Source organism: Podarcis pityusensis, assembly GCF_964106645.2.
Source record: "Podarcis pityusensis genome assembly, chromosome: 3".
Taxonomy (NCBI): domain Eukaryota; kingdom Metazoa; phylum Chordata; class Lepidosauria; order Squamata; family Lacertidae; genus Podarcis; species Podarcis pityusensis.
Window position 1 is genome coordinate 72694413 of NC_138026.1, and position 12201 is coordinate 72706613.

General features: G+C 42.7%; 1 protein-coding gene across 2 annotated transcripts in view; it reads right to left on the minus strand.

The window, feature by feature from the left end:
- The window catches only part of RPS6KA2 (ribosomal protein S6 kinase A2), a 181899-nt gene extending 172535 nt beyond the window's left edge, over positions 1-9364 (minus strand). The window contains exons 1-2 of one of the 2 annotated variants that reach the window (XR_013984716.1): positions 8678-9364; positions 1514-1567 (exon numbers count right to left, since the gene is read on the minus strand). Coding sequence is in view for 1 of the 2 variants with exons in the window: in XM_081000683.1 (XP_080856809.1) it covers positions 1514-1567; positions 8678-8746 (123 nt within the window). In the remaining variant the exon portion in view is untranslated. The remainder of the gene's footprint in view (positions 1-1513; positions 1568-8677) is intronic. The other variant, XM_081000683.1, reaches the window with a different exon arrangement.
- Positions 9365-12201: the final 2837 nt, after the last annotated feature.

A 12201-nucleotide genomic window follows, 5' to 3' on the forward strand; every position in this document is an offset into this window, starting at 1 on the left:
GTTCTCTGCATTTAGATACCTCAAAAACTTTATTAATGTGTAATATTTCAGATGTTGCCTTTCCAAAATAAAGGTGTACAACAGGCAGCTTACTTTTTTTTAAGCACCCTAGAATTAATATCAGCATAATAGCTTAACACTCAGAATAGGCCAAAATAAGACATTTAAAAACCTTAATTAGCAGAGAACATCCTTCATCTGCCTCACCAAAAGCTATGTGAAAGACTAATGCTTTTAAGTGCCACCTGAAACTCATCAGAGAGGAATATATTTTGAAAGAGAGTTTTGTAATTTAAATTTGGTATGTAAACTAATGCAAACCATGATCTGCATAATTTATTCCAAGTACGAAAAGTGCATTTCTGACTGGAGTGGAGATTACTGCCAGCCTTGATGAAAGTTCATATATTACTGGCATACTACAAAAATATGTATTCAGAAATCATCCAAATTAAGAAAATGCATTATTTATCAATGCTGGTTCATTCTTAATTTCCAGTAATCACTTCTTAACCCTCTTACTTTATGAAGTCTTATTTGAATGAAGCCAAGCAGCACTGTGACTCATTGTTCTAACAGGTAGACAGAGCCTCACAAATCTTTCACAGCAGGCTATTGAATGGTCCATTGTTAATGATGAAGTGCTGGACAATTTATAGGATGCAACAGAGGCAGGTAGATATATTTTCCTTGTAGCAACACTGCCACAGGTTAGGCATGGCTGTGTGCTTGTACCTCTTGTGCCACTTGTACTCTAGTCATTAACTGGCCTGTTTCATCACTTGGAGCTCCTCAGAAACCCAATGAACTTCTCAGACTCCCTGAGGATTCAAGTCAATGGCCCTCTCCATCTTACTATTCCACGGTAAAACTAGAACTTCAACAGAAGCATCTGTCATACTGCCTGGAAAGTCCCCCCAAGTGCTCAGAAATCCTTCAACTTAACTGTTCTCCCTCCCCTGCAGGGTGTGCAAGTCACACCCAAACCAAACCAAGAAGTGATCTGTGCATGCCAACGGATCACACACCCACACACCCCGGAACCAACATACCCTTCCCAATCCCCTGTGTGACAAAAACCAGATCTAGGGTACGACCTGCATTATGCGTTGGATGTATGGTGTACTGAGAAAGCCCCACACACACAACCATGAAGTCCTGCGCTGGACAGGCAAAGCAGGATTGCATGGATATTGAAGACGTTCAGCACTTCTGTCCTACGATTATCTACTGCCACACCAGAGACCTGCTCCACTAGCTCAGTCATAGATGTGGTTGGGCTGCAGGGGGGCCAGTGTACCAACAATATCCTTTTTCGGTCTCTGCCATCCAGAGCCAAGTACAAAACCCGCAAGTCCAGCTCCCTGATGAATTCACTATCCTGGCTGGAGACTTCGCTCACATATACATGTTTCCTCGGTAGAAATCCTCAAGATTTCTAAAAACATAACCAGTGCTAAGCATCTTCAGTATTTCTTTTTTTTAATGAAGTGGGCATAACAAATGGAATTACCTCATTTGTAGACTCATCCAAGCCTTCATCCAGGCTGGCATCTTCTGCTGCCGGCTGGTAATTAAAAAGAGAGAAGAGAAATGTTATGAAGACACTGTAAATCTGAGAAACCATTAAACTGCACATCAAATACATAAATTGTTCTTTTTTAAACAAAATAACCCCCAAGGCTATCATAACACTATTGCATATAACAGGATTTATTTCATTCAGTGGCTAAAAACAACACAGAATCGGTGAGTGATCATAGCAATATTATTTTATCTGTCATGTTTTTATCTTGCCCTTCTTCAAAACGGTATCCTTGTGAGGTAGATTAGGATAAGAGCCAATAACTGGTTCATGGTTCATAAGAAGACCCTGCTGAATATGACTGAATCAAAGGCCTGTCAGTGCCTAACATGGTGATGACAGAATAAATGATGCAAGGAAGGAACTGCAGCCCAAGATAAAAAAGAGGTAGTAAGGGAGCACTTGGCTACTTTAAATGAATTCAGATCTCCAAGGTCTGATGAGCTACACTCAAGGGTACTAAAGGAGCTTGCAGATGTAATCTCAGCGCATCTTTCTATAATCTTTGAGAATTCTTGGAGAACAGGTGAGGTCCCTGTGGACTGGAGGCAGGCAAATGTTGTTTCCATCTTCAAAATGGGGGGGGGGAGAGATCCAGGTAACTACTGACTGGTCAGCTGGATGTCTATTCCAAGAAAGGTCCTAGAACAGATAATTAAACAGTGGGTCTGTAAGCACTTAGAAAAACATGCTGTGATTACTAATACCCAGCATGGGTTTCTAAAAAGTAAGTCATGCCATACAAATCTCATTTCTTTTTTTGATAGAGTTACTAGCCTGGTGGATCAGGGGAATGCTCTGGACATATTGTATCTTGATTTCAGTAAGGCTTTTGACAAACTGCCCCATGGTATTCTTGTGAAGAAGCTGGTAAAATGTGGACTAGACAAGATAACTGTTAGGTGGATTTGTAACTGGTTGACTGACTGAACACAAAGAGTAGTCACTAATGGTTCCTAATCAACCTGAGGAAAAGTGATAAGTGGGGTGCCACAAGGTTCTGTCCTGGGCCTATTGTTGTTCAACTTCTTTATAAACAACTTGGATGGAGATATTGAGGGGATGCTCATTGAATCTGCATATGACACCAAACTGGGAGGGGTAGCCAATGCCAGAGAAGACAGAATCAGGAATCAAGATGACCTTGCGGATTGAAGAACTAACAAAATGAATTTCAATAGGGACAAATATCAGGTTCAACAGTTAAGCAGGAAATGTTGTCGTTGTTTAGTCATTTAGTCGTGTCCGACTCTTTGTGACCCCATGGACCAGAACATGCCAGGCACTCCTGTCTTCCACTGCCTCCCGCAGTTTGGTCAAACTCATGCTGGTAGCTTCGAGAACACTATCCAACCATCTTGTCCTCTGTTGTCCCCTTCTCCTTGTGCTCCTTGTGATCTTTCCCAACATCAGGGTCTTTTCCAGGGAGTCTTCTCTTCTCATGAGGTGGCCAAAGTATTGGAGCCTCAGCTTCAGGATCTGTCCTTCCAAGTGAGCACTCAGGGCTGATTTCCTTCAGAATGGATAGGCTGGATCTTCTTGCAGTCCATGGGACTCTCAAGAGTCTCCTCCAGCACCATAATTCAAAAGCATCAATTCTTCGGTGATCAGCCTTCTTTATGATCCAGCTCTCACTTCCATACATCACTACTGGGAAAACAATAGCTTTAACTATACGGACCTTTGTCGGCAAGGTGAGGTCTCTACTTTTTAAGATGCTGTCTAAGTTTGTCATTGCTTTTCTCCCAAGAAGCAGGCGTCTTTTAATTTCGCGGCTGCTGTCACCATCTGCAGTGATCATGGAGCCCAAGAAAGTAAAATCTCTCACTGCCTCCATTTCTTCCCCTTCTATTTGCCAGGAGGTGATGGGACCAGTGGCCATGATCTTCGGTTTTTTGATGTTGAGTTTCAGACCATATTTTGCGCTCTCCTCTTTCACCCTCAATAAAAGGTTCTTTAATTCCTCCTCACTTTCCGCCATCAAGGTTGTGTCATCTGCATATCTGAGGTTGTTGATATTTCTTCCGACAATCTTAATTCCGGCTAGGGATTCATCCAGCCCAGCCTTTCGCATGATGAATTCTGCATATAAGTTAAATAAGCAGGGAGACAATATACAGCCTTGTCATACTCCTTTCCCAATTTTGAACCAATCAGTTGTTCCATATCCAGTTCTAACTGCAGCTTCTTGTCCCACATAGAGATTTCTCAGGAGACAGATGAGGTGATCAGGCACTCCCATTTCTTTAAGAACTTGCCATAGTTTGCTGTGGTCGACACAGTCAAAGGCTTTTGCATAGTCAATGAAGCAGAAGTAGATGTCTTTCTGAAACTCTCTAGCTTTCTCCATAATCCAGCGCATGTTTGCAATTTGGTATCTGGTTCCTCTGCCTCTTCTAAATCCAGCTTGCACTTCTGGGAGTTCTCGGTCCACATACAGCTTGAGCCTTCCTTGTAGAATTTTAAGCATAACCTTGCTAGCGTGTGAAATGAGTGCAATTGTGCGGTAGTTGGAACATTCTTTGGCACTGCCCTTCTTTGGGATTGGGATGTAGACTGATCTTTTCCAATCCTCTGGCCACTGCTGAGTTTTCCAAACTTGCTGGCATATTGAGTGTAGCACCTTAACAGCATCATCTTTTAAAATTTTAAATAGTTCAGCTGGAATACCATCACTTCCACTGGCCTTGTTATTTGCCGTGCTTTCTAAGGCCCATTTGACTTCACTGTCCAGGATGTCTGGCTCAAGGTCAGCCACCACACTACCTGGGGTGTACAATCCATCCATATCTTTCTGGTATAATTCCTCTGTGTATTCTTGCCACCTCTTTAGGCAGGAAATACCAGCTGCCAAATATAAGATGGGAAACACCTGGCTTGCCAGCAGTGCATGTGAAAAGTATCTAGAGGTCTTAGTATCAACAGTGTGATTCAGCACCAAAAGAAAGGCTTTGTAACGGTAAGAGCTGTTCGACAGACCTTAGGACATTGTGGACTCTCCTTCCTTGGGGGTTTTAAAGCAGAGGTTGGATAGTAATCTGTCATGTATGATCTAGTTGAGATTCCTGCATTGTGGGAGGTTGGACTAGATTCCCTCAGGGTCCCTTCCAACTCTAATTCTATGATTCTATGAAAGTGCCATCAAGGGATGACCTGGTAACTGTGATCTATGTTCTGGGTTCTCTAGACTGAATTATTGCAATGCACAGTTTGTGGGGCTTCCCCTGAATATGACTGAAGTCACAACTAGTGCAAAATGCAGCTGCCAGACTGCAGACTGGCACAGCTAGAAGGACTTATATTACACTAGTTCTGCTAGAACTGCACTGGTAGCCTATTTGTTTTCAGGGACAGGTTAAGGTACTGACATACTGTATAAACAGCTTGGGTCGCAAAATACCTGAAAGATCACCTCATTCTTTATAAACCAGCCTGGAAATAAACATTGGCAAAGGAGACCTCATTGGAAATACCAGTGCCCTCAGAGGTCTATGGGATGGCACCATGTAAGACAGGGTTGCCATATTTCAAAAAGTAAAAACGAGGACACCCCTAAAAATGTGATTTTTCGATTGACTTGCCTAAGATCCAGGACAAAGTGCTACCTTTTGAAAATTCCCCCTAGACATCAAATCCACCTTTGAAATTCCAGTAATGTCCAGGAAGATCCAGACATATGGTAGCCCTATGTCTTCTCAGTGGCCCCCAGACCCAAGAAGCTTTGGGCATAGTTTTTTATCCAGACTTTTAAAAATGTCTGATTACTGTTCATCCTTATTTAATAGTTTTACTGGTTTAATAGTTTTACTGTTGTTTTGGTGATTCATTATTTGTGTATTTGGTGTATTTTACTGTTGTACTGTTTTAATACACAGTAGGATCATTTGTGAAGGTTGGGTAATGAATGTATGGAATAATTAACGAATTAACTAACGTTAGTGGAGTGTACACTTTTTGTAGGGGTCAGGATACGTGCACAATCTTTGCCTCCTGGATATGGTATGATATTACATCTACACCTGTTTCTTTTGTAAGCACAGTATAAGGTACTGAATAAAAGTTTGTTTTTTATGTGCATGAGACTGTAATTTATGCATTTATTTAAGAAAATATTCCAATCAAGTCAAAGGAAGATAAGAGATAAAAATAAAAATAAAGAGAAAGCAGCATGAGTGAAAAGATACAAAGGGTATTTCCAAATGGGTATTTATTGTGGGGTGGGCATTCTGTGTGCATGCACGTTTTTTGCAGCATCCATCCACAAAACACTGTTGTCAAAATGCCAGCCCATGTTATCACCCACATGTAATTCAGACCTACCCTTTCCAGTGAAAATCTAATAAATAAATAAATAAATAAATAAATAAACCAAGCTGTTTACCAATGATCAATTTGTGATATCTCAACAACCTGTTTACAGTGCTAAACCCCTGTATGGAAACATCCAAAGGTCTTAAAACATGTTTATGTGAAGTCTCATCCCTTTTGGTGGGAATCGCTTCCTAAGTAAGCATGCTTATGTCTGAATAATTACTGGGGGGTGGGGTATGCAAAAGTATGGGTGAATAATCGAGAACAGACTTGTTCAATTAACATTACAAGATTATGAATAATCTTGTTGACTTGAAATCAAGACAGACTGTATTTTGTAAAGCTGGAAAACAACAAAACCTTTCTCTGAGGGAGAACATAAAACACAACCAGTTTTGAGCATAGCTCGTACCATTTGGGCTAGGGTTTTAAAAGGACAAACCTCCCAAATGCTACATCTGTTGCTTAGGTATAGCTCATTAGAAGGTATTATATCATATGAATAATGGTAGAAGCTGAATTCTGATGTTAAAATTAATACCCCATTCATGTCTCATTCTTGCCTGTAAAACAGGACGGCAGATTTCCTTGATCATGCAGTACACACAACAATATTATACCCCCAAAGTTCTATATTTGTGGACATTCTTGACCCAACAATCAAATCCAATATCTCACTAGGGATATAGGACTAGGGATGCTACATTTGATTAACAAATTAGATTAACGGATTAAACCTTTTTGAGTGGCTTTAAACCTAGTATTTTACTGTTAGTACTGAAAAAAAATGTAAACAGCCAATGCCATCATCTTAGAAGAGTATTATCCCTTTTCTTTCACGTGACAGGATGTCTCTTCTAACGTGGTATCTGTCTGCTATGATGCATACATGCATCATCATGCAGTGCCAGCAGGTGTCATGTACCATTTTAGAAGAGGTGTAACTACCTTAATGTTTTTGAGTCAGAGATGGTGATTTTAAATAAATAAGATGAAGCAGAATGAAAGATGGCACCCACCAACATTGTGTGGTGGTGCTCACTGTCCCAGCCAATGAACCTTGAAGTCCACAGACACCCATAAACCAGTTCCTTTGAAACCCTATTAAATAAAAGCTAAATGGCACTGCTTTGTGTATCTGATATTCACAAGATACTGAAGGCTTCTTAACATTATTTTAAAAATTGTTTTTTTTTCCTGCCCAATTATTGTTTGCTTTATTTTCATACATGTTTTAATGCTGTGGTGACAAGGCTACTTCAACCATTCAATGTATGAATGACTGAAGCAAGAAAAAAATCTGAAATACTCAGGCTGCCGTCCTGTATTCTCTACAGTGTTACCATCACATTCCACTGAACTGCTGTAGAGTAGGAATATTGTGGTCTTGAGATCACTTGCTCAGTCAGAATCTCACTAGAGTTGTGCTGTGCACAATTGCTTTATACATCAAACAGTGACATCTACAAGCTTAAGGTTAGTTGGTAAAGTCCTCTATGGCTGCTACCAAAATAAGAGGGATGAGAAATTTATATTCATCCACCTCTCTTCCAGAACATTTTAGCTAGTATATCTGCCTGCAGAACCATAGTAAAGATGCTGTAGCATAGCCAACTTGTTACCCATGATAACAAGCACCTATTGTAAGTTCAGGTATCAGACGCAGCCCCATTATTATTAATTTGTTGCACTGTTAGGTATTAACACTCACCCCATTTAAAAAGCATTCTGTGATAAGGAATTTTCAGGTCATCAAAGTAGCTTTGTGTGATGCTGATAGCTCAGAGAAACAGGTAATTTCATATAAACTACTGAATAGTCATGAGGACATGCAACTGAATGTATTGCATTTTGACAGAGAGGCACCAACGAAGTGCAGTTTCCCAAACAAGTGGCATAAAAAGAGAACCAATCACTAGTTTCTTCTTTTGGGTGACAGAAGGCAACACACACACACACACACACACACTTGTTGAAGAAGAAGGAAATTAAACTATCAAGTCTGGATATTTCCTGTTCACTGTTATTTACTCTTAAGGAAGAGCTCTTTGTAATTCTGAGGACACATATGCATGGCAACTGTCCATGCACCTGTTAGTGGTGCTACGCAACAAAAGGAAAAGATGCAAACTGTCCCCGACTCCCAGTACAAGCAACTTTACACCAAACAGTTGCCCCAAGGGCCAGAAACCTTGCTATCCTATGAGTTGTTCAATCCTAACTAAGGCAAGGGCCATCTCTTTGTGGTCGCAGGGAAAGGCAAGCCCATACACAAAAAGGCGACTTAGAGGAACAAGATGCAGCTGTCTCTGGTGCTGGATGAACACAAGGCACCAACTTTGGGCACACGTAGGGCTGGTCCCGCCTTCTCCGAGGACTAATGCAGAAATCCTGCCAAGCTGAAGCTGCCTGCCTGCACTGCAGAGGCCAGAAGCTCGCAAACAGCGCGTGCCAGTTCCTTAAAGCTGAGCCGCTTCTCGCATGTGCCTGTGAACAACTAGTCACAAGGCTCCCTTCCTTCCTCCCCTTCCCATTCTCGCAGTGTATCAACAAGTGGCTCTGCATACGTCACGCAGAGAGTGGGGGGGAAGAGACACATCTTTAAAGTCCAACTGACCAGACAGGTGTTCACTCTTTCCCTTTGGGCTCAAAGAAGTCTCCCCCCCCTCCCCCACTACACACACAAATAAGTTCCCTCAAAGAGAGAAACCAGCTTCCTACGGGTCCCTGGCCCCATTTTGCTCCTGCGTGCAAGGCGCTCGGTTGCCTTAGGCTGCTCACCTCCGTTTCCATAGGCTCCACTTCCACTTCTATCTTTTTCCATAGCTCCAGTAAATGGGCAATTGGCATCTCTGAGGACTTTTCTCTTGTCTGCAAGGGAGAGAGCGCGCTGGAGGAGCTTTGACGAGGGGGAAGCAGAAGCAAAGGCGGGAAGGAAGATGGCCCGCTCCCGAAGAAGAGAGGAGTCCCGAGGGAAGGCGCCTCTCCACTTGAGGGCGCCTGGCGACGGGGCGGGAGCGGGAGCGCGGGCTCTCTAAGCAATGGCTTCTGGAACAGCCACTAAGCTGCCCGGGGAGAGTCTGTGAGGAGCTGCCGCTGCTTCTGCTTCACAGCGCTCGTCTGAAAGAGAAGCGGGCGGCGGGGGGGGGGCGGTAATTACAGCCCTGCGCTGCAAATTGACTTTGTTGGCAGGAGAACAGCTTCCTTAGCAGCATTTCAACTCCACTACGTTTTACCTCAGTCTCTCTCTCCTCCCTCAACCCACCGTTACGTGTGTGTTTTCCCTCCCAATTCGTTCTCACACAAAAAAGCGGGTGAAAGTTGAGCCTGAGGAGACGGCCGCGCGAGGCGGAGGCTGCTATAGCAACTGCTGCATCCGCAGCACCGGGCTGCAGGGAGGCGTCGCGCGGGGCCTCTGCTTCCCGCCCCGAGGAAGGCGGAAGAGCCAAGCCGGGAGCCCCTGCCCTGCCTGCCGCAGGGCTAACTGGAGAAGGAAGAAGGGGGCGAGAGGGGCGGACGGGGGAAGAGAGGGAAGGGGAGCTCGCTTCAAATGTGTCAGGACGCAGGAGGTAGACAAAAGCCTCCGTGCGTTTGCAGGAGAGCTAGATAAAAAGGAGTGGGGAGGGAGAAGCAGCCCAAACACGAAACAGTCTGTCGACTCCAGACTAAACAGTGATTCCCTGAGCTTCTGTCCTTTTGCAGAGGTGGGAGAGAGCCGTGTGGTGTGTTATATTTCCCTGTTCTGGCGATACCCCCAGGCAAGCCCTGCATCCTTGGAGACTGAGATCAGCAAACAGCTACATCGGATGGTCTGCTTATTTCTCATCTCCCCCATCTTATTTGCCATATTCTGTATATTGATGATAATGGTGATGATGATGATGATAACAATAATTTTATTATTTGTACCCCACCCATCTGCCTGGGATGCCTCACCACTCTGGGAGTCTGCACTCCCCTCAAGGCCATTCCTATATCTATCTATCTATCTATCTATCTATCTATCTATATCTATCTCCATATATCTATACCTCTAGTTTCCCTTCGATTACCGTATACTCACGCTAGTGATGCTACAGTGCCAACAGTATCCAGTCCCCATGCATCAGTGGGAACCATCACTGCATGGAGAGAAATGGACTTTGTGCTCCACTTTAATAAGAAATGGAGTGAAAAATGCAGTCCAGCACTAGAGAGAAGGAGCACGCAAACCTTCAGTAATGGAACAGAAATGTGACCTGCCGCCAGGTGCAGATGATTTAAAGGACAGGGCAGCATGCCCACCCAAACTGTCTGAGTCAGCAATATTACAGGGGGATGTATTCTACACCATTTGTAGTATAGACCAAAATATAGTATATATCAACATTTATGCAAGATTGCATGAAGTTGCCGTAAATACCAATTCCAGTGTCACTAGAGTTCAATCAAAGGGTCTGCCAAAAGTTATCAGCTGCGTCTTTGTAGATCATTGTTGCTAAAAGAACCTGAACAAGGCGTTTTTAAATGATCGAACCTTGTTGGCCTATCTCTTTGCAATAGAATTAACGCAGATGTCTGCTGTGCAGTTGTGAACATCTCCCATGCTTTTTAATGAAGCTGAAAAAGATTTCTAACATCTAAATAACTTATAAGGTAAAATGGGGGCGGGGCGGGGAGAGAACCACCAAGTTTGCTGAGCTCATGACAAAATGCTTAGTGCTTCATAAACACTTGGTATGCACTGCAGCAGTACCTCCAATCAAGTTGTTAAAAGATGAGGACAAAACAACTGCAAGGCAATTACCAATTCTTCACTTATTCTTCAGTAATAACAGTTCTAGGACAAATTAGCAATCATTTCCCAAGGGCACTGAGACACCAGTTGTTTTATTTAGCAAATATTTTGTTGCTTCTCTATGCCTAATGAAAAATGTCTCACTTTCTTCCACTTAAATCCTGCCTTTCTTCCATCATGGGACCCTAGAGCCTACCTGTGATTCCTTGATGGTCTCCCATCCAGGCACTTGCCAGATACAAACCTGATTAACTTCAGCTAGGTGGTGACTTCACGTGCCTTTCAGATCTTACACTGGGATCAGTTTTATACAGATAAAATATAGAAGTTAATCTATTCTTGGTAGCTGGCTCAGAGTACAGCGGAAATTGTTTCTGGATATTGAAAGGGCAGTTTCAGATATCTGTTTAGCCACAAAGTACGGTATACTTGGATGCCAGAATTTGTGCAGACATGTAAAACATGGGCGTGACCAGGATTTATGTTGGGGGGTCAGGACACCCACTTGTCCTGTTCTAGAACCGAACTACCTGTGATGCGATTGGTCAGTTTGCGGAAGCCACACCTACCACTGTCAGGTTGCCAGTTGTTTCACTAGAATGCACCACAAAATCATCCAAGTGACTTCAGCGAGCATTTCAATTTCAAATATTCTGATTATTTCTACTCTTAGTTCAGTAGCTTTACTTATTTACTTGATTTAGGGGAAACAGCTGCCCCCCTGGCCTTTCTCGCTATGCCCATGTTGGTGTTACAAAATCAGGATTCTGCTTGCCCTGAGAGCTAGAACTTTAAAAGTTCTCATGACTTCAGAAGCAGCTTACTGTATTTTAAGCACAAATGATTGATGCCTTCTCCGTTCTGTTCTTTTCTGCGTTTCCCCTTGAGACAGCAATGTACAGGTTAGCCAGGGCTTTGCTTATGTCATGATTATATTACTTACTGGCTGCTGACAATTGCAGAGGATGGAGGGAAGGATTAAGTGCATCCCTGCTTTGCTGTGTCACTGTGACTCTTAAGTTAGTGAATAGCTAATTAAATATGCATTTCCCTATTGACCCTTCTATCCAAGGAACAGTAACATAATGTGCCTACTTTCTGAGGGAAGCATTTGCAGCCTAAATAACAACAACAACAACAACAACAAATAATACTATAAGTTCCTCATTTTACAGATAAATTATTTTCAAGAGTTTCCCTAACACATTGTTTGATATTTGCTCAATTATCATCTTGTATTCTGTTTTCCATTTATTTTTGTTGGTTGTTTGGGCATCCACCTGCTGAGCCTTCTGCTATGGTGAGTATCTGATGGCTTTCCAACAACATGATGCTTATCAATTGCTAAATATGCATATAGTACTTTCAGTGCTTGGTAATCCACTTTGTAACAGGTCTGTGAGATTAAGCCCCACTCATAAGGCCCATTACTGAAATTATTGCTGATAACTTAGCATAAGATCAAGCTCAAATTAAGTTGAGATACGCCTCTTTTGGACTCCTACAATGGTAAACTCAATGAATGCAA